General features: G+C 40.9%; 1 protein-coding gene across 1 annotated transcript in view; it reads right to left on the reverse strand.

The window, feature by feature from the left end:
- Positions 1 to 23767, reverse strand: part of SCARB2 (scavenger receptor class B member 2) — a 79497-nt gene that overhangs the window by 2482 nt on the left and 53248 nt on the right. The window contains exons 6-12 of the mRNA XM_025887604.2: positions 23055 to 23174; positions 19811 to 19980; positions 9387 to 9505; positions 7984 to 8057; positions 5213 to 5264; positions 2033 to 2191; positions 1 to 319 (exon numbers count right to left, since the gene is read on the reverse strand). The exon at positions 1 to 319 is cut by the window's left edge and continues 2482 nt beyond it. Of these exons, the coding sequence (XP_025743389.1) occupies positions 281 to 319; positions 2033 to 2191; positions 5213 to 5264; positions 7984 to 8057; positions 9387 to 9505; positions 19811 to 19980; positions 23055 to 23174 (733 nt within the window). The 3' untranslated portion in view covers positions 1 to 280. The remainder of the gene's footprint in view (positions 320 to 2032; positions 2192 to 5212; positions 5265 to 7983; positions 8058 to 9386; positions 9506 to 19810; positions 19981 to 23054; positions 23175 to 23767) is intronic.

Genomic DNA, 23767 nt, shown 5'->3' on the forward strand with positions numbered 1-23767 from the left:
AAAAAAAAAAAAAAAAAAAAAAAAAAAAAATTACTATACAAGAGTTTATTAAATACTTGCTAGACACATGGAAAACAAAACAATTTTATAAAGCCTAATGGCCAACCAGGTCAGTCTGTTGTTTAACCTCCTGCCGGAACGCTCTCCTCACTAGCCAGCGCGGGGTCTCCTCCCTCCTCTCTGCAACAGGCGACATGCCTGTGAGGACGCGGCTAGTTTCCTCACGGCGGGTCCAGCTCAGGACAGCTCACACGGCTCCTCCACCGAGCTCGGGCCTCAGTTAGGTGCGTATGAGGGGTGCTCTTTCGTCTGCAGTTCCCTGAGACGCAGAAGAGAGGGGACAGAGGAGTCAGTCACTTCAGAAAGTTCTCTCAGGATGGGAAACGCTGTGGGGCAGGGTGGTGGCGGAAGACGGAAGGAGGGGAGACTGACAGGAGGGCGGCTCTCACACTCGCCTCTCTTCTGGCTGGGCCTGCCGCTGCTTTGCCCTTCAGGCCCCACCTTCTCGTGAGGCCCGCTCTCAGCCCTCCCAGCCGCACCCCCGATTCCAGAGCAGCGCCCCTCCCTGCGTCCCCCCGGACCATAACCCTCGTCACACTCCACGGCATTTGCTCCTGCCTGGTTTGAAACCTACCAGAGAGCAATGTCTCAGAGGCGGTGGGTGCTCAGCCGTTGCTTGCTTGTCGACTGCACAAAGCTGCTTAATCGTAGGAGTAGTAATAACATTTACCTGGGCTCTCACCTGTGCTTATGAAAATCTCAGTGACTGCGCACCGTCAGACTGGAAGTGAGAGCCGTACATAGAAATGGCAAAATAGGGGCGTCTGGGTGGCTCAGTTGGTTAAGCGACTGCCTTCGGCTCAGGTCATGATCCTGGAGTCCCGGGATCGAGTCCCACATCGGGCTCCCTGCTCGGCAGGGAGTCTGCTTTTCCCTCTGACCCTCCCCCCTCTCACATGTTCTCTCTCTCTCTCATTCTCGCTCTCTCAAATAAATAAATGAATAAAATCTTAAAAAAAAAGAAATGGCAAAATAATTACCTCACGCTTAATTCACGCTAACCTGATGGGCACAGGTTAAGAGAAATCATGGAAGAATGCAGAACACAGGGAAATCTGAGCTAATACTATTCAGATGGTTTCAACCTATTTCCTACTTCACATTTGCCTCAGACACTTAGTTGAAGCAGCTAGAAGGGGGGGAAAAGCCTTTGTTGCAAAAAGGGACGTTGCTAAGAATTTAAGAAGGGCCCCCACAGGAAAGGCTCGTTGACGGCTGAGCTGGGTTGGCCGGCTGGTCACTTAGAGAAGCCAACCTAACCCTGTTTATCGCATCCATTTGAGGGGGTGCCCTTCTCTCCACGAAAGTTACAGCTCTCCTGTGCCAGTCATTTCGTGTGCAATGATGACTCAGTGACAGCTATCTTCTGATATATTACAATTCCTTCCAAGCAGGTCTCTGGTTGTCTTGCTCTATAATCTTCGAACTGTTTCATCACATAACTAATGCTTACTGAGCTCCTACAAAATGCTAACACCGGGCCAAGTGCCTTCTGTTTACTATATCCTCTAATCCTCACAAAAAAAACTCCTAAAGTGAGATAATGAGAGATGAAGAACTGAGGCACATTTTCTAGTGCCGCCCAGCCAATGTGGCAGAACTGGGTTTTGAATGCAGGCAGTCTGACACCAAAGCCCAGATGTTTAGCTGTTAAATATTCTTCCTCTCCTTTCCATTATTTTCAGAAACATTAAGCTTACTCCCAGGGATTCCATGCCCACCAAGCCAGCCCCAAATCCTGGACAATACCATTGTATTACTCCTCCCTTTTGACACACTCCCCTTGCTTCTCATTTGGTTTAAGAGTAATATAACCATGAAATCACTGTGCCCAGCATAAAACCTCAGAATCCACCCTGAGGATTCCATCAACTGGGTGATGGAGCCAGCTGACAGCCCTTCAATGAAGCAGAGTTGACTCCCACAGGTAAAGTTACCCAGTAAGAGAGAAGTTCCTCCAGCCACCACTTACCTCATCCATGGATCCCTGTCCTTTGCATGCAAGCCAGGTGAAGATCAAACCAAAGAACACACCCAGGGCCATGACAATGTAGGGTATGTTAGTGATGATCAGAGTAGTGTTAATCACAGACTTCAGTCGACTTGCAGTCTCTTTATCAATGAGAACACTCTGGAAGGCAAGAAAATAGTATTCCCTTGATTACTAAATATTCAGGGTATAGAGATTTTTGCTACATCTTTCCTCAAAATCATTAAACACAATTTGGGTGAGTCTTCCTGTTAGCAAACCAAAGATACCAAAAATTCATTTATAAATTAGAGTAAGCAGTGGGGGCATTTATTCATTAACATCTTATTTTTTTTCCTAAAAAATGTCTTCCTTTCAAATTAGGTTGGAAGTAGGAAGGAAAAAGTATTAAAAAATAATGAGATAATACCATCTTTTGTATCAGACAACTCCAACTCATCCTTTAATATCCAACTCAGCATAACTTTTATCCAGAAGTTTTCTCTGGCCAACTCAGGCCTGTTAAAGGTCCTTTTACTAGGCTTCCGTATCACTCCCTAAAACCCCCCAACACTCTGTGTTGTAACTGTCTGTTGATCTGTAGGTCTCCTTGTGACTGTAAGGTTTCCAAAGGCAAGACTTATATATCTCTGTCACCTCAACATTAGGAATAGCACTCTGCACATAGTAGGTGCTAAATTAATGCCAGTGATTGAAAGAATGAAATATTCCAACAATGGTATGTGGAAAGTATAATTACTGTCTTGGTTAAATCTCTAGTAATCAAGACCAGAGGTTTCGGGGCCCTGGCTGGCTCAGTCAGTAGTGTGCATGACTCTTGGTCTCTGGGTTGTGAGTTTGAGCCCCACATCAGGTGTAGAGATTACTTAAAAATAAAATCTTAAAAAAAATGTTTCTTAAAAAAAAGTTTCTTAAAAAGACCAGAGGTCTCAATATAGTGTCCGAAGAAGTCTTGAGGCTCACTAGAATTCCAGAGGGTATTGATAACCAAGAAAATGTTCTAGAATAACACTTTCTGGATGCAGAACAAAGATCTTATCTCTTTAAATTGTAATGGGTGAGGTGTCTGGAGAGCTTAATTTCATAAAAATTATGAGCAACAAATGGAACTTTGGGCTTAATTTACGCTGAATCTGCACTAGACTGAGGCAGAGGATGGGTTTCTAGGGCTGGTGCTTCCAATAACTGGCCAAGATCCATCAGTGTTTGAGTCTCCTTCTCTGGAAAAAGGAGGTGGGAGAGCAGTCTCCAAGGTCACTTCAAGGTCTAATGTTTCCTTTTTCTAGAGTAAAGCCAAGTTCTTTCTAGAAGGCACCAAAAGCACAAGGTTTTACTCCATAATTCCCTGGACTCAATACAGTCTTCAACAAAAAAGCAAAGCAAAGCAAAGGTTGAGTTGGAGGGGACTTCAAATATGAACACAACTATGAACATAAGTTGGCAGAACAGGGTCCTTCCTCATTTTCAAAAAGCCCTGCTTTCGTGTCCTTCTCCACAAACAATAACAATGATGACTCAGGAGCAACTGCAAATAGATCCCATAAGTTGGTAAATATTGCCTACATTTTTCCTCTGAAACAATAAAAGCCTCATCTTAGAACTGTAATCGCAAATCCTTCCAAAGTTTATAAATATGGCTACGAAGTAATGCCGAATCAAAAAAAGGTTATAAAACCGTATCTATGGAATGGTCTCAACTACCTCATATCAAAACCAGAAAAATACTAAGAGGCAACATAAGCAGATGTCAGCTGTACTTGTTTCTGAGGGACAGGTCGTCAGTGATGTGCTTTTTTAAAGATTTTTTAAAATTTTCAATTGAGGTATAATTGACATAAACAGATTAGTTTTGGGTGTACAATATAATGATTTAATATTTGTATGGTGATTCACTTTTAAAATATATATTTTTAGTTTTCAAGAGCTCTATAAAGAGCATATGTTAGTTCTACAAAGTGCAAATTACTTTTTACAAAGTTATTATTGGAAACAATTTAACAACACGCTGCTGAGTAAAATAAGCAAGTTAAGAACAATGTCAGTCTGGCCCAGTTTTTGTGAAAGTTATTGTAATTTCCTTTTTCTTGCCAATCCCTGTTACTGAATTTTCTATACAGAACAAGTTTTTTGTTGTTGTTGTTGTTTGTTTTGTTTGTTTGTTTTTAGGGAACAGAGAAAAATAATAAAAACTTTAAAAATGCCGCTAACAATAGAAGCAAGCCGATCAAGAATTTATCGGAGAGGGAAAACCCCTGCATGTTCCCCCTCAAAACTGGGTGGAAGAAAGAGGGAAACTGAGGAGATTTATACAGTAAATGCATGTGATTCAGAAAAGAATTTATCACAGGTGTCTTAAATAGCAGGTTTTTCTGAGCTTTCTGAAAATGTTTTTATTTGCAAAACTTTAATTTATACCTAATACTTAGGGATAAAATTTCTGTGGGTACAGTGTGAAAGAAAGAAGTATTTTGTTAGGGAAATTCTTTTTGTTTAAACTCTGACAGGATCTGTGTCCTATAATTCGTGATATATGTTGGTTTATCAGAAAGCAAAAACAAAACAAAACAAAAAACCGGCAACCGACCACATCCGCAGTTCTCATTCTGTCGGGGGTCAGGGTTTCCTTGTCCCCCCTTCCTCTCAGACATGGCAGCGGCCACCCTGGCTGTGAGCACCACACAGAAACGCTGCCCTATTGAGAAAAACTCTGTTTGTGGTTTTAATAAGCCCTAATGTTTCCTTTTTTGCTTCTCTGATTGGCAGTTGACTGGAATTATTCTCAGAGCTGCAAAGAGGTTCCAGATCAACGTCTATGTCAAGAAGTTAGACGACTTTGCGTAAGTTTTACTTCTTTCATCAGAGGCAGCAGGTGATCATTTACCTCTGCATTTTGTTTCTTACATAACCAGCTGTCCAGAAAGAGAGTTTCACCCAAAATATATTCTTGAGAAAGGAAATTTTTTGTCATTTTCAAATCTCAAACACAGGCAGCCTCATGTAAATATATAAACAGACATTTTCTGAGGACAAACAGGTTGTTAAAAATCACCTTTCCCCCTTTCTCACGTCTTAAATTACATAGCTACAATAGTAGACATCAAAATGGAAGTTTCCCAAGCTTTCACAAGTAAAATATACCCATGGCTCCCTCCCAGAACTTACCTCATTAATATACATCACTGGGAAAACCAGGGTTCTAATGTTCCCCGTTTCACTATAAAGACAAAAGGTGACAAATGAAAACCACAACGAGATATCACTTCATACCTGTTAGAATGGCTAGTATCAAAAGGCAAAATGCAGTGACTGTTGGTGAGGATGTGGATGAAAGGGAATCCTTGTGCTCTGTTGGAGGGAAGGTAAATTGGTACAGCCACTGTGGAAAACAGCATGGAGGTTCTTCAAAAAATTAAAAAGAGAACTACCATGTGATGCAGCATTTCCACTTCTGGATATTTAGCCAAAGAAAACAAAAACACTAACTCGAAAAGATATATGCACCCCTATGTTCATTGCAGTATTTTTTCCAGTAACCAAGATATGGAAACAACCAAAGTGTCCATCAATGGATGAATAAATAAAGAAAACATGGTATATATTCACACTGGAATACTATTTAGCCGTAAAAAAGAATGCAATCTTGCCATTTGTGACAATAAGAATGGCCCCTGAGGATGCTACACTAAGTGAATCAGAGAAACACAAATACTGTATATTTTCCCTCATATGTGGAATCAAAAACAAACAAACAAAACAAAAAAACCAAGCCCACAGACACAGAGAATAGATTGGTGGTTGCCAGAGTTGGGGTTTGGGGGGTGGGCAAAATGGGTGGAGGGAGTCAAAGGGTACAAATTTCCAGTTATAAAACAAGTAAGTCATAGGGATGTAACGTACAGCATGGCAACTATAGTAAATAATACTGTAACGCACAGTTCAAAGTTGCTAAGAGAGTACATCTGAAAAGTTCTCATCACAAGAAAAAAAAATCTGAACCTAGTGTGGTTATGGGTAGCTAGACTTATTGGGCTGATCCTTTTGCAATACATATAAATATTGAATCATTATATTGTATACCTGAAACTAACATAATGTTGTATGTCAATCATACCTGGATAAAAAAAGACAATATCTGAGATTATTTTATAGGCATCCTCATTATGATAGCACACTGGCCTGGAGAGATAAGTTGCATGAGCGGGGGGTGGGGCAGAGGGGAAGGGAGAGGGACAAGCAGACTCCCCACTGAGCGTGAAGCCCGATGCAGGGCTGGATCTCACAACCCTGAGGTCAAGCGCTGAGGCAAAATCAAGAGCCGGATGGATGCTTAACCGTCTGAGCCACCCAGGTGCCCCCCTGGAGAGAGAAGTTTATATGAAAATTCCAGCACACTTACTTCATTAAATTACCCAGAACTTATAAAGACTTCTTAGTTATCTTTGCAAACACTTATCCATCAGAAGTTAGATTCCAATCTGTCAGGCCAACAATTCCAAGTTTTATGAAAACCCAAGATGCTGAGAGCAAATACATCAAAATGATTACTATTCTCTTAAGAGTTATCAGAAGGATGGCCACAGCCAGCTGAACAATGCTGCCACTCCTCAGAATGTTTTTTTTTTTTTTGGCTCCACGTGGAGCCCAACGCAGAGCTTGAACTCATGACCCTGAGGTCAAGACCTGAGCGGAAATCAAGAGTCAGATGCTTAATCGACTGAGCCACCAGGCGCCCCTCCTCAGAATGTTTTATGACCAGGCCACTAAGTATTGTCTTCACTAGAGCCCAAAGCACATTACCAAGAACCAGCTCTGTGCCTGGTGTTTGGGGGACACTATCTCATTTAATTGTCACACTAATCGCATGCAGTATATAGTTTTATGTAAACCAGTCCCAGGTTTAAGACATGGAAATTATGGCTCAGAGTCATTTGCCCAGGACCAACATGAGTAAAAGGTAGAGCCAGGATTGTAATTTCATTTTGATTCTAAGGCTCTAGGTCTTAACTACTAATTTATACTGCCTCAGGAATGTGCACAGGGGTGGCAAAATGCGTTCTTGCAAACCACATTTACTTTCTAGAAAGATCCATGACATGTGGGATTAAATCTGCAAATTTGATGGGGGAGCCAAGTGTTATAGATAGATGGATAGATGGATAGATAGATAGATAGATAGATAGATAGATAGATAGATAGATAGAAAGAATAGATATATGATATTACGTGTAGTTTTGCAACTTGTTTTTTCATTAACATTAAGTCATAAGCATTTTCTCATATCCAAAAAATTCCCATTGAAAAGTCTGAGCAGGGCGCCTGGGTGGCTCAGATGGTTGGGCGTCTGCCTTCGGCTCAGGTCATGATCCCGGGGTCCTGGGATTGAGTCCCGCATCGGGCTCCTGCTCCTTGGGAGCCTGCTTCTCCCTCTGCCTCTCTCTCTCTCTCTCTGTCTCTCGTGAATAAATAAATAAAAATTAAAAAAAAAAACAAAAGTCTGAGCAGGACTTTTAGTAATCCTAATTACATAATCCTTAATTAGTAATCCTAATTAAGCGGTGGTTTTTAGATGGACAGTGGGGAGGAAGGGCTGGACTCAGGAGCCTATTTTAACTGCCCGACTGGGAGCCTGTGGCTGGCCCTGGGTGGGCGCAGCGGGAAGACAGGAAGGGAGGTGACCGGAGTCGTGGCAAGGGCAACGCTGCACAGTGTGGGGAGATGCAGACTCTGTAGCCATGGAAAGCACGCTATACATGTTTGGTGACATAGAATAAGTAAATTCCAAGACCAAGGCAGCCTATGCGAATGCCAGTTATGCCTCATCCCTGTAGGGCAGAAGTGAGCGGACCTAGTGGGCTGTCTCCTCACGTCGACCCCACCAGGAAGTCAATGCAGCAAAATGACCCGCTGCCTCTGATGAAAGAAGTAAAACTTACGCAAAGTCGTCTAACTTCTTGACATAAACGTTGATCTGGAACCTCTTTGCAGCTCTGAGAATAATTCCAGTCAACTGCCAATCAGAGAAGCAAAAAAGGAAACATTAGGGCTTATTAAAACCACAAACAGAGTTTTTCTCAATAGGGCAGCGTTTCTGTGTGGTGCTCACAGCCAGGGTGGCCGCTGCCATGTCTGAGAGGAAGGGGGGACAAGGAAACCCTGACCCCCGACAGAATGAGAACTGCGGATGTGGTCGGGTGCCTGTTGGACCAGTGTTTCTCAAACTTTAATATGCGTGTGAGCTCTTGGGGACTTTGTGAATATGCAGATTCTGATTCAGCAGGTCTGGAGTGAAGCCTGACATTGGGTATTTCTAGCAAGCACCCAGGATGCGCAACTTCGGAGAGCGAAGCCCTAGGCGACCCTGGCAGGAGGGAGCTCTAGCCAGAGGGTCGTCCCCAGGATGGTCAGGACCTCCCCGGCCCAAAGCTGGGAAAGCAGCTGCGGCTGCTGGCTCCCCAGGGTCGCTTCGCCTCTGCACTGAGGTTAAGGGACTGCACCCAGCCCTCGGGGACAAGCACCTGCCCACAGTTCCGCTGAGGAAGAGGAACTGACTGAAGGTTAAGAGAGAAAGGGGCGGGGGAAGAAACACCTGATCTTTTTCACAAAAAGATAAGACCATTGATTTCTCAGATACAAGAGTGAAGTGCCCATAAATTGCTGTGCTTAAAAGACTGTTATCGCTTTTTCTTTACTGCTCCATGTGTTCAAAATCCCCAGAATGAAGATATCTGACCTTTACCTCGGTTCCCACAGTGAGAGGCTCTCTCACATTATGAAATGCTATTCCCTTCCTTTTCACGTGATTTTAGTTTATCTCCTCTTTGAAAACAGGATTAAAGTATATGTATATCTAATGCCTTTTAAATTAATATCATACAATAAACTCTCAAAAGAATGAGGCTTGCCAAAAGTAACTGAAGCTAATACATATATTTAAATTTCAACCAAAACTTTCCCGGCAGTAAGCAAAAAAAGAATGTATGTCTTCAACCTTGCTGATCTGTCTGCCCGTGGGAGAACGCATATACGCTCAAGTCCAAGGCTGGCAATGGAACACTGACCAGGTTACATGGGTCCAATCTCAGTTGTTCCAGTGATGCAATGTTTACAGGTGCTTTTTTGTTAAAGCAGGTTTGCTGCTATATCTGCCTATTAGAGCCATAGAGTTCAGCCTGTAAGGCCATGCGACTAGGTATCACATGCACTGAGCTGAGTCTTCTCTCCTTGAATATGTATATGAAAAGAAGACAGTATTTTAACAGTGCTCAGGACTAAACTGATAAACATTGTGTAGACAGAATAAAATCCATGCTTTTACCAGGAAGATGTGTGTACTTACAGGATTAATGTCCACAAACGTCTCATGATAGTCCTTATTTGGATGCATACCATGGATGGCAGAAACAAACTTCTCGTCTGCTTGGTAGAAGTGTGGGAAAGATATAATAATAGGCGCACCTGCATTTTAAGGAAAACAGAAATGAACAATGTGGTTCTTGAAAGTCCAAGATGAAATTAAAGTTCCTGCCCACAAACCTAGTTCCTACGGAGGGGGAAATTCTATACGTAAGTAAACTTGGGTGGGGGAAAGAGGCAGGCTAAAATTCCATGCGACACCTCCTAGTTTGGGATTTTTACTTCATTTTCTGACATCTCATTTACCCTAACATTATTTTATTCCACCATATATATTGAAGTCATGGCCAAATTATATATTCTTCAGTATCTACTGCACCTATGAAATATAAAGGTTTACACACATTATTTTAATTAACATTCCCAGTAGTCCTATTAAGTTAAAACTATTAACTTAATTTTGATTTTGAGGAAAGTGAAGTTCAAAGGAGTTAAAAAAAAAAAAAGACCCAGGTACATCCAGCTGTAAGGTGATGAAGGCAGAATTCTAACTGAATGAGAGATACCTCATCTGAAAGCACTTGTTTCAACTGCAGATCTCTACCAGTAAAAGGACTTTTTTTTTTTGCCCGCTTTTCTGTTTTTCTATTTTTCTTGGTTTACATAAGACAGGCTTCCTTCTCCTGACTATGTTGATACAGAATTTTTTAAGACTTTGCCTGGTCATGCTATCTGCCCAGCATTTGACTAGATCAGCGTCTGCCCACATGATCTTTTTCTTTAATTTTCTTCCCTACTCATTTTAAGAACCAAACAGAGAATGTTCATAATAGCCAAGGCAATCTACAGAATCAATGCAACCCCTATCAAAATACCAATAGCATTTTTCACAGCACTAGAACAAATAATCCTAAAATTTGTAAGAATCTACAAAAGACCCTGAATAGCCAAAGCAATCTTGAGAAAGAACAAAGCTGGAGGCATCACAAATCCAGATTTCAAGATATACTACAAAGCTTTATTAATCAAAACAGTATGGTACTGGCATAAAAACAGACACATAGATCAACAGAACAGAATAGAGAGCTCAGAAATAAACCCACATTTACATGGTCAATTAATCTATGACAAAAGAGGCAAGAACATACAATGGGGGGAAAGGCAATCTCTTCAATAAATCATGTTGGGGAAACTGGCCAGCTACATGTAAAAAAAATGAAACTGGACCAGTTTCTTACACCATATACAAAAATAAACTCAAAACAGATTAAAGACCTAACTATGAGACCTGAAACCCCAAGACTCCTAGGAAAAAAAAAAAAAATCTCTTGGACATTGCCCTTAACAACATATTTCTAGAAATGTCTCCTCAGGCAAGGGAAACAAAAACAAAAATAAACTATTGAGACCCAAAACAAAATCCTTTTGCACAGAAAAGAAAACCATCAACACAAGAAAAAGGCAACCTACTGAATGGGAGGAGATATTTGCAAATAGTATATCTGATAAGGGATTACTATCCAAAATTTATCAAGAACTTATACAACTCAACACTGAAAAAACAAATAATCTGTTGAAAAAGTGGGCAGAGGATCTGAACAGACATTTCTCCAAAGAAGACATCCAGTTGGCTAACAGACACATGAAAAAATACTCAACATCATTCATCATCAGAGAAATGCAAACCAAAACAACAAGGAGATATCACTTCATGCCTGTTGTTATGACTAGTATCAAAAAGACCAATTATAATGACAAATGTTGGTGAGAATGTGGAGAAAAAGCAACCCTTGTGTACTGTTAGTGGGAATGTAAATTGGTATCACCACAGTGGAAAAGAGTGTAGAGTTTCTTCCAAAAATTAAAAATAGAAATACCATATGATCTGGTCATCCTATTACTGAGTATTTACCCAAAGAGAATGAAAATACTAATTTGAAAAGAAATACGGATCCCTATGTTCAGTGAAGCATTACTTACAATAGTGTCATTGACCGATGAATGGATAAGGAAGATGTGGTATCTATATACAATAGAATATTACTGAGGCATAAAAAAAAGAACGAGATCCTGCCATCTGTGACAACATGGATGGACCTAGAGGGTATTATGCTAAGTGAAATAAGTCAGATAAAGACAAACACCATATAATTTCACTTATTTGTGGTATCAAAATCAAAACAAATGAACAAACAAAACAGAAACAGACTTATAAATACAGAGAACAATGTGGTGGTTGCCAGAGGGTAGGTGACTGGGGGAATTGGGTGAAGTAGATGGAGGGGATTAAGAGGTACAAACTTCCAGTCAGAAAATAAATGAGTCACACAGACATGAATAGCACAGCATAGGGAATACAGCCAATAATTGTAATAATGTTGTACGGTGACGGATGGTGACTACACTTATTGTGGTGAATGTATTAACATACAGAATTGTCAGATCACTATGCCGTGCACCTGAGACTAACAGAACACTGTGTGTCAAATATACTTTAATAAGATTGTTTTTTTAAAAAGGAATACATAGGGAAACAAGTTTTTAAAAGAAACCTATTCTAGATCGTGCTATTGAAGAGAGAGGGATCCAATAATTGCTACCAGGGAAACATACATTTGGAGAAATGAGCTTGTTGCCAAATAATTTAGATTTGCTTACATTATCTACCAGCCACGCTCAAGATACACATCATCTGTCACATCCATGTATTTTGTTTAGGAAGAAACTGTTCACTAAACAGTTTCACAAAGCCATATTTTCCTTCTTTGTGATCTACAATGATCTTTAAAGTGTTATTTTTAAAGATTTATTGGGAACATAATACGGGCCAGACACTGTCTCGAGTGTTTTATATACATAGTCTCTCACCTTCACACAACCTTCCAAGGAAGTTATCATCAACCCCCATATTACAGATGAGAAAACTGAGGTCTACCTCCTTAATCAACTTGGCTAATGTGTTGCCAAACAGAATATGAATCAAACCCAGATCTACCTGACTCCAGAACACTCGCTCATCCCACTATCTAAAATGTTCTCCGGGGAAATTCAAAACACTTGAGGATAATTCCAGAGAGTCGAACTTTTCAGTCCACACCTGGGAGTACATAACAGGCAGGAGGAAAAGGACTGTAGCAAGAGGCTGAGTTGCCAAATAGAATCTTCGTTGATTCTGACATCAACTTCTTGAGGAAGCAGAATGTTAACAAAACAATGAGAAAAAATATGTCCACATTAGTGCCCTGAGCCAGAGGCAGCTGGACTGAGTGGACCGGCGCTATTTTAGGACCATTCATCTACTAAGAAAGCAGGAGAGGTCAGAAACAGGGACTTGTTCCCATTTGCCATTGCTCTTATCTCCAGGGAGGGGTGCCATGTCCCCTGGCACAGTGGTTCCCAAATAGTAGGTACCATCTTCATGAGAATCACCTGGAGCTCATGTTAAAAATACATGTTCTGGGGCCCTGGTATGTGGGCCCGGGGACATAGATTTTTAATGACTCTCCAGATAATTCCCACGCAGGGCCAGGTTTAGGAGCCACTGCCCTGGGAGAGAAGGAATAGGGAGGTATACTGCTGACTTCAGATTACCCCAAAAGGAGATTTTTTTTTTTTCAAGCAAATTAGAGGACGAAAGCTAGCACATTACTTTATTCAGGAAGTAAAGACAACTTTATTCAGGAAAGAGGAGTTACAAAATTTCTCAAAGGACACTTTAAAGGGGAATTATAGCCTGAGAAGTATCACAGCAGACCCTAGCAATCTAGCAGGGATTTGCTCAGAGATAAGAATTTTATAAAAATCATTTTCCCTCTCTGAGCCCTGCTTTCCACAATTATAAAAAGAGGCCTCTGGATGCCTATCTAGTAAGAGCACTCTGAATAATTATGCAACATAGGATTGTTAAAGTTAGTTCTCAAGATGAAGAAAATGCTTTTGTCAGTTGTATCACCAATAATTCTGCCTAAATTTTTTAAAAAGATTTTATTTATTTATTTGCAAGAGAGCACAGCAAAGGGAGCAGCAGGCAGAGGGAGAGGGAGAAGCGGCTCCCTGCTGAGCAGCGAGCCTGATGTGGGGCTCGATCCCAGGACCCTGGGATCATGACCTGAGCCAAAGGCAGACACTTAACCAACTGAGCCACCCAGGCATCCCAATAATTCTGCCTCATTCATGGAAAGGAGCAGGGTAGCTCAGACATTTAGAGACACTGGGAAATTTGCAGTCAGGGTATAAAACTAACTCTGTTTTGAAATCATAAATTTTTTCTTAAGATTTCATTTATTCATTTGAGAGAGAGAATGAGCAAGAGAGTGAGCACGAGTGGGGGAAGGGGCAGAGACAGAGGGAGAAGCAGACTTCCCGCTGAGCTGGGAGCCCGACATGGGGCTCCATCCCAGGACCCTGGTATCATGACCTGAGCCAAAGGCAGAGGCTTAACTGACTGAGCCACCCAGGCACCCCTGAAATCATCATAAATTTTTTTGTTTTTAAAGATTTTATTTATTTATTTGACAGAGAGAGACAGCAAAATAGGGAACACAAGCAGGGGGGAGTGGGAGAGGGAGAAGGCTTCCCGCTGAGAAGGGAGCCCGACACAGGGCTCGATCCCAGGACCCTGGGATCATGACCTGAGCCGAAGGCAGGCGCTTAACAACTGAGCCACCCAGGTGCCCCTCATCATAAATTTTTAACAAGATATGTACTTTCTCATTACCAAGTTCTCCACTTTCTCTTTTAGCATTTTATGAACATGAAATCAGTTAATGATTTACACGTATTAACTAAATGTATATATGTAAACCACTTAGAATAATGACTAGTTGAACAATGACTACTATGATTGCTTGGTAAACACGAACTATTTTTACTATTAAGACTTCTTAACTACCACCCAGAAAGAACACAACGTGACATTCTAGGAATAAGAAGCATTACATAAGAGAAAGAAAAAAGGAACAGAAGAACTACAAAACTGCCAGAAGACAATGAACAAAATGGCAATTAAGTCTACACTTACCAATAATTATTTATTTATTTATTTATATTTTAAAGATTTATTTATTCGAGAGAGAGACAGAGTGTGTGTGTTGGGGTGGGGGGCAGGGCAGAAGGAGAGAGAAACCCCAAACAGGTTCTGTGCCCAGCACAGAGGGGCCCAATCTGATGACCCTGAGACCACAACCCAAGCTGAAACCAAGAGTCAGTTGCTCAACCAACTGCACCATCCAGGTGGCCCTCAATAATGACTTTAAATGAATGGACTAAATTCTCCAATTAAAAGACAGAGTGGCCAAATGGATAAAAATATAAGACCCACCCATATGCTGCCTAAAGAGATTCACTTCAGATGTAAAGACACACACAGACTGAAAGTAAACGGAGGGAAAAACGCTCCACGTAATTAGAAATCAAAAGAAAGCTGGGGTAGCTATAGTTACATCAGACAAAATAGACTTTAAAACCAAGACTGTAGGGGCACCTGGGTGGCTCAGTCAGTTAAACGTCTGCCTTTGGCTCAGGTCATGATCCCAGGGTCCTGGGATGGAGCCCTACCTTGGGCTCCCTGCTTAGCGGGGAGCCGCTTCTCCCTCTCCTCCCCGCTTGTGCTCTCTCTCGCTGTCTCTGTCACTATCTGTCTCTCTCTCAAATAAATAAATAAAATCTTAAAAAAAACCCAAAGACTGTAATAAGAGACAAAGAAGGGCATTATATAATGACAAAAGAATCAATCCAACAAGAGGATATAACATTTGTAAATATTTATGCACCCAAAATAGGGCACCTAAATATATAAAGAAAATATTAACTGACCTAAAAGGAGAAATAGATAGCAAAACAATAATAACAGGAGATTTTAATACTCCACTTACATCAACAGATAGATCATTCAGACAGAAAATCAAAAAGGAAACATTGGCCTTAAATGACATGAGACCAGATGAACTTAGATATATAAAGAACATTCTATATAAAAGCAGCACAATATACCTTCTTCTCAAGTGCACATGAAACATTTTCCAGGATAGATTATATGTTAGGCCACAAGTCTTAAAAATTTAGAAAGATTGACATCGTGTCAAGCATTTTTTTTCTATACACAATGGTATAAAACTAGAAATCAATTATAGGAAGGAGACTGGAAAATTCACACATATGTGGAAACATACAACATGCTCCTGAGCAACTAATGAGTCAAAAAAGAAACCAAAGGAGAAATCAAAAAATACCTTGAGACGAATGAAAAACCATATCAAAATTTATGGAATGTAGCAAAAGGAATTCTAAGGCAGAAATTCATGGTGATAAATACCCATCTCAAGAAACATGAAATTCTCAAATACCCTAAGTTTATACTTCAAGGAACTAGAAACAGAAGAAAAAAAATGAAGCCCAAAGTTAGAAGAAGAAGAGAATAACAAAGATCAGAGTGGAAAGAAATGAAATAAAGACTAAAAAGATAATAGGAAAGATCAGTGAAGCTAAGAACTAGTTCTTTGAAAAGATAAAATTGACAAACCCTTGCTAAGACTCATCAAGAAAAAAAGAGAGCTCAAATCAATAAATCAGAAATGAAAGAAGTGATGTTACATCTAATACCACAGAAATACAAAGGATCATAAGAGACTACTATGAACAATTATATGCCAATAAACAACCTAAAAGAAATGGATAAATTCCTAGAAACATAACCTTCCAAGACTGAATCATGAAGAAATAGAAAATCCGAATTGATCAATTATTAGTAAGGAGATTGAGTTAGTAATCAAAAACTTCCTACCAAACAAAAGTTCAGGATCAGATGGCTTCACTGGTGAATTCTACCAAACACTCAAAGAAGAATTAACACCAATCCTTCAAAGTATTCCAAAACATAGAAGGGCAGGGAACATTTCCAAACTCATTTTTACAAGGCCCGCATTACCCTGATACCAAAACCAGACAAGGACACCACAAGAAAAGAAAATTATAGGCCAATATCTCTCTCTTTTTTTTAAAGATTTTATTTATTTATTTATTAGAGAGCGAGAGAGAGAAAACCAGCATGAGAGGGGAGAGGGTCAGAGGGAGAAGCAGACTCCCCGCCGAGCCGGGAGCCCAATGCGGGACTTGATCCCAGGACTCCAGGATCATGACCTGAGTCGAAGGCAGCCGCCCAACCAACTGAGCCACCCAGGCGCCCCTAGGCCAGTATCTCTTATGAACATAAATGCAAAAATCCTCAACAAAATATTAGCAAACTGAATTCAACAATAAATTACAAGGATTATACACCATAATGAAGTGGGATTTACTTCAGGGATACAAGGATGATTCAATATTTGCAAATCATTCAACATGATATACCACATTAACAAAGTGAAGGATAAAAAATCATATGATCATTTCAATAGATGCAGAAAAAAGCATGTGACAAAATTCAATATCCATTATGATAAAAACTCATGATAAAGTAGGTATAGAGGGAACATATATCAACACAATAAAGGTCATATATAACAAGCCCACAGCTAACATCATACTCAACAGTGAAAAGCTTAAAGCTTTTCCTCTAGAGTCAGGAATAAGGGAAGGATATGTACCTTTGCCACTTTTATTCAACATAGTATTGGAAATCCTAACCAGAGTAATTAGGCAAGATAAAGAAATAAAAGGCATCCAAACTGGTAAAGAAGAAGTAAAACTGTCACTATTAGCAGATGACATGATATCATATGTAGAAAACCCCAAAGACTCCATCAAAAAACTGCCAGAACTAATAAATTCAGTGAAGTTGCAAGATAAAAAAAAAAATCAATATAAAAAGTCAGTTTGTTTTACTATACACTAATAATGATTTCTCAGAAAGAGAAATTAAGAAAATAATCCCAGGGACGCCTGGGTGGCTCAGTCAGTTAAGCACCTGCCTTTGGCTCAGGTCATGATCCCAGGGTGCTGGGATTGAGTCTCGCATGAGCCTGCTTCTCCCTCTGCCCCTCCCCCTGCTTATGCTCTCTCTCTCTGACAATAAGTAAATAAAATCTTAAAAAAAAAAAGAAAGAGAAAATAATCCCAATCACAATAACATCAAAAAGAATAAAAGACCTTGGAATAAATCTAAGCAAGGAGGTAAAAGACCTGTATGCTGAAAATTATAAGAGGAAAGAAATTTAAGAAGACACAAATAAATGGACATGGATTGGAAAAATTAATATTGTTAAAATGCCCACACTATCCAAAGCAATTTACAGATTCAATGCAATCGTTATCAAAATTCCAATGGCATTTTTCACAGAAATAGAATATACAATCTTAAAAATTGTGTGGAACCATAAAAGACCCCCAAGTAGCCAAAGCAATCCTAGGAAAGAAGAACAAAGCTGGAGGTATCACACTCCCTGATTTCAAACTATATTACAAAGACATAGTATGGTATGGGCATAAAATAGACACATACGTCAGTAGAACAGAACAGAAAACCCAGAAATAAATCCCATGCACATTCGGTCAATTAATTTATCACAAAGGAGCCAAGAATATATAATGGGGAAAGAACAGAGTCGTCAATAAATGGTGTCAGGAAAACTGGACAACCACATGCAAAAGAATGAAACTGGACCCACTATCTTATTCCATACACAGAAATTCACCCAAAATGGATTAAAGACTTGAATATGAGACCTGAAACCATAAAATCCTAGAAGAAAACATAGGTGGTAAGCTCCATGACATTGGTCTTGAGTGACGGCTTTTTGGATCTGACTCCAAAAGCAAAGGCAACAAAAGCAAACAAACAAACAAACAAAACCAAGTGGGACTACATCAAACTAAAAAACTTTTGCAGAGCAAAAGAAACTATCAATAGAACCAAAAGGCAACCTACTGAATGGGAGAAAATATTTGCAAATCATGTATCTGTAAGGGGTTAACAACCAAAATATATAAAGAACTCATGCAACTCAGCAAGAAATCCCAACAATCCAATTAAAAAATGGGCACAGGATCTGAATAGACATTTTTCCAAAGATATACAAATGGCAAATGGGTACATGAAAAGATGCTCAACATCATTAATCATCAGGGAAATGCAAATCAAAACCACAATGAGATATCACCTCATACCTGTCAGAATGGCTAAAATCAACAACACAAGAAACAACAGGTGTTGGTGAGGAAGCAGAGAAAAGGGAACCCTTTTGCACTGTTGGTGGGAATGTAAACTGGTGCAGCCACTGTTAAAAAAAAATAAGGATTCCTGAAAAAATTAAAAATAGGGGTGCCTGAGTGGCTTACTTGGTTAAGTGTCCCACTCTTGATTTTGGCTCGGTCATGATCTCAGGGTTGTGAGACCAAGCCCCACATCAGGTTCCAGGCTCAGGGCAGAGTCTGCTTGAGATTCTCTCTCTCTCCCTCTGCCCTCCTCCCATTCGCACACATACCTCCCTCTCTCTCTCTAATAAATAAATAAATAAAAATAAAATCTAAAAAGCATTAAACATAGAACTAGCATACAAGCCAGCAATTCTACTTCTGGGAATTTATCCAAAGAAAACAAAAACTAATTTGAAAAGATATATGCACCCTTATGTTCATTGCAGAATTATTTTCAATAGCCAAGATATGGAGATAACCTAACTGTCCATCAATGGATGAATGAATAAATAAGTTGTGGTATATATATATCCCCACACACAGACACAGTGGAATCTATTCAGCCATAAAAAGAATGAAAATCTTGCCATGCCAAACAACAGCAACAATGCCCCATGGGGGCATTATGCTAAGTGAAATGAGTCAGACATAGACAAATATCTGTGATCTCAGGTACATGTGGAATTTAAAAACAACAGCAACAGCAAGCTAAGCTCATAGATACAGAACAGATCAGTGGTTGTCAGAGGTGGTGGGGTTGGTGTGAGAGAGATGGATGAGAGGGGTCAACAGGTGCAAATTTCCAGTTATAAAATAAATGTCACGGGGATGTAATTTACAACATAGTGACTATGGTTAATGGTATTGCATTGCATATTTACAAGTTGCTAAGAGAATAGGTCTTAAAAGTCTTCATCACAAGACTTTGCAAGTAAAAGCCTTCCTCACAAGACTTGGTTTTGTAACTATGTATGGCGACGGATGTTAACCATACTTACTGCAGTGGTCATTTTACAATATATACAAATATTGCATTGTTATATTGTATACCAGAAACTAATATAATGTTATATGTTAATTATACCTTAAATTGTTTAAAAAAACAAGCAATACAGAAAAGCCACTAATTTTTTACCATCCCATAACCATAGTGTGAAATATTATTCTTGAAAAGTCAGAATCACTCTTTCATTTGGGCTGACAGCATTCTTTGTTGAAGAACACTAATCCTGCATTCTAGACACACAGAATTCTGTCCCTTCCCTGAGCTCTTACCATTCTTGCAGATGCTGATATTCAAAACTCCTGAGCCCAGGCAGTTTCCTTTAGGCACACAGAAGCCGGCATTGTCTGAGGTATTGGCTAGTACTTCTCCAGGCACCTCATACCGGAAGGCAGGCAGTCCCTGCACACTCTGGAAGTCACTGAAAGTTATGTACACTGATCTGGTAGGAAGTAAGGAGGAAAAGTCAGTGTGGGCTCTGGTCAGTGTAATCTGCCCCGAACCAGTAAGTTAACAACCGTTCTCAGGCACAACGTGGCTAAAGTTGATGGGGTATAGGTGGGAAATGAAGATGCAAAAGAAAGCTTGAAAGGAACTAACACCACTTGGTGCAGGAGAGGAATTATCATGAAAGATGTTTAAGAGGCAGCAACTGTAGTAACAGCCAAACCAGGCCAAGGGAAAACAATGTGTGGTAGGAAATAAAGAGGACATTTAGGATGGAGACTCCCAGGGAAAGAAAGAAAAGAGTCGTCCAGACGAGCACGGACATGTGCCAGGGTGGCCGAAGCAGCAGCGAGGGTAGGGCAGAGGCGAAGCAAAAGCAGAAAAGGTGGCAAAGGGCTTGGCCAGGTAGATTTTTAAGTGCTTGAAACGTGCCCCATTAGCCAGACATTTGATTTGAATGTATACTTTGATACCAATTTCCCTCAAGTAAAAATAGTTTCCATATTTTGGAATTTATTACAATGTTTATTATTTCAGTCATTTATCTCAATGGAGTTTGACGTAATTTTGCCGTCAGTCCTTACGGAGTTTCACACGGTGGTCCCATGTACTACTAACCACCCTTGTATTTGCACATCCTGAGCGACAGGTGAAGCACTTTCACATGCACTGTCGCAAGTGATCCTTCAGCCCTTCAGCTGAAGGCCAAAGCGAACTGCTTTCTGGGTCTGGCTATTTTCATCTTTGAACCAGAGGTGGGAGACGTCTCTTGCAGGGTTGTGAATCACATGGGAGCTGCCTTCTACTCACGTCCCACCCCCATAGCATTTTCTGAATAAAATATTTTAGGCAAACAGAAAAGTAGAGAAAATACCATAATAAATACCTTTCAAAACAAATACTACTCAGATAAATAAAAAGTATAGTATGGGTACAACTGCAGCCCTCTGTATAACACTTCTTTCTTTTTTAAAGATTTTATTTATTTATTTGAGAGAGAGAAGGAGAGAATGAGCAAGAGAGCACAAGCAGGGGGAGCGGTGGAGGGAGAGGGAGAAGCAGACTCCCCGCCGAGCAGGGAGCCCGATGTGGGGCTCAATCCCAGGACCCTGGGATCATGATCTGGGCTGAAGGCAGACGCTTAACCACCTGAGCCACCCAGGCGCCCCTGTATAACACTCCTGATTACAGTCCTTCTCTGAGTCCCCAGAGGTAACCACTGTCCTGAACTTGGGGTTTATCCTTCCCTTGCAGGTCTTAATCCTTTCACAAATGTGCACATTCATAAACAATGGGTGGCATGGTTTGCTATTTTTAAATGTTATATAAAACAGTATGCCATGTTCTCTTCCTATAATTTGCTTCTTCATTCAATATTACATTATTAAGATTTATAACATGACATTGTCTGGTTCTTGTATTTTAAATCTTATGCAGTATTCCGTCATATGAATACACCATGATTTATTTATGTTCTCCTTTTTACAGAGACTTAGGTTGCTTCCAATTTTCCACTGCTAAAACCACGTTGCAATGAACTTTTCCATCTACGTCTCCTTACATGTCTACACAAGGCTTCTTTGGGCCAGGGAACTGATGCAGAACAGTGAGGCACTGTGGCATTTGCACATCCTCAGCTTTACTAAACATTGCCAAATGGCCCTTCAAAAGTGCTCGTGTCGGATAAGAACATGTTTCCTCCGCACCAAATCTTTCAAAAAGCCTCCTGTGGTGCTTCTAGGTTGCCTTGTTTCACTCACTGCATTCAAATGCATTTTCTGACCCTTCTGTCCTTCCACAAATATGTATGGGCGAGGGCAGCCAGCCCTCCCTCCCCCAGTGGGGGAGCTGGGACGGCTGGGAACCATGGCCCGGCAGCAGGGACGGAGAGGTGGGGGCCGATGCAAGAGGTCTTTCTGAGGAGGCATCCCAGCACCTGGTAGCAGAGTCGATGCAGGAGAGCAGGGAGATTTATAATGCCACCACTATTCCTGGCAGGGCTGACTGGGTAGGCGGTGCAATTATGTGAGCTATGAAACACCAGAAGAACAGCCATTCTTCAGAATATTGAATCAACAGTGTCAACTGTGACTAAGTTACTTGGGACTTTGAGGAGTTTCATGAAAAGTCTTGGCGGGGTACGTGGGGAGGATGTGGAGGTGGTGTGAGTCAGCCATTCATTCAGGCAGTCTGAGGGTGAAGCGGGGAGACAGGGCAGTAGCTGATGAGGGGACAGGAATCAGGATGGAGAGCAGGATGCCTTCTTCCCAGAGAGGAGCCATAATCATGAAGGAGCAGGTGGGAGAGAGGGAGAGCTCACAAGGCAAGTGGCAGCAGGTATGATCTAAGGGAAGGTGATAGCTCAGCAAATGCCTGCAAACTCTGAACTAGGGACAACAGTTTGATTTATCCTCTGTGTAGAGGTTACCTGTCGACTGGAAGACCAGGTGAAGTATTATGCTTGACAGAGCTTATCATAATAACTAAGAGCCATCATTTAATATTGTTTACTGTTTGACAAGTCCTGGGTGAAGTATTTTACTAACAGTAACGCATTTGTCCTCATAACAGCTCCCAGGGTAGGCAACAATTTCTATCTTTATTTTACAAATGAGGAAAGTGAGGCACAAAGTGCTGAATAACTTTCCCAAGGTCACACAGTGTAAGTGTGTTCGGAGCTGGTGTTTAAATCAACCAATGCAGTCACGCTCTGGAGCCCGTGCCTGGAACCACTATGCCACACTGTCTCTCAATATGCCATCAGCATTCATCACTGATTTTTTTTTAAAGATTTTATTTATTTATTTGACACAGAGAGAGAGAGAGAGAGAGAGCACAAGGAAGGGGAGCAGGAGAGGGAGAAGCAGGCTCCCCGCCGAGCAGGGAGCCCAACGCGGGGCTCGATCCCAGGACCTGAGCAGAGGGCAGACGCTTAACCACTGAGCCACCCAGGAGCCCCAGCATGTCACTGATTAAGCAGAAATGTCCAGGGCTATGAAGGGTAGCTCCTTATATTCCTCACCCTTTTGGTCGTCTTGCGGTCAAATAACTTATGTGGAAAGTTCTTACCTGCAAAATTCAGATGGGAAGATATAAAGAATTTCCTCTTTGTTTATTAACGGGTGAAAAGAATCTCCATCTGTTCCATTAATCATATTGCACTTGTCTGTTGTCCACCAGTCAAGGGATCTGTAATTGATAAGCACAAGAAAGAGTAGACTATCACATTTGATTTTACATCTTTTCAGATGGTTGGGACTTTTCAGGCCTTAATTGGGAGCCAGCTACCCACAGAATCTTATTCATACGCAGACACAGGGGGGATGCTGGTTAGGAATTAGATCAAGAGGGGTCAGAGTAGGCACCTGATCCCCAAATCAATTCTGATAGAGGCAACGTCCAAAAATCCCTCTTTCCTTCCTGCAAAAAAGAGTTTCCTATGTAGAGGTTTAGAAATGCCCATTTTATTAAAATAGTGATTCAATGTAGCATAAACAATAGCCTTGTCCGGAGCTAGCCCACTGACAGAAGAGCTCGGGATAGGTATGTTCAGGTCTTGAGGAAGGAGCTGAGATGGCAGAGTAGTAGGAGGACCTTATGTTTGCCTCATCTCTCAAACACAGCTAGATAAATATCAAATCATTCTGAGCACCCAGGAAATCAATCTGAGGACCGAGAGAACAAACTGTAAAACTAGAGGGAGAAAAGAGGCCATGTCGTGGAAGGTAGGAGATGAGATGTGATTTGAGGGAGAAAAGAATCTCTAGTGCTATGGAGGGGAG

Source organism: Callorhinus ursinus, unplaced genomic scaffold (assembly GCF_003265705.2).
Source record: "Callorhinus ursinus isolate GAN/ISIS: 27379988/994484 unplaced genomic scaffold, GSC_fseal_2.0 scaffold4, whole genome shotgun sequence".
Classification (NCBI taxonomy): Eukaryota; Metazoa; Chordata; class Mammalia; order Carnivora; family Otariidae; genus Callorhinus; species Callorhinus ursinus.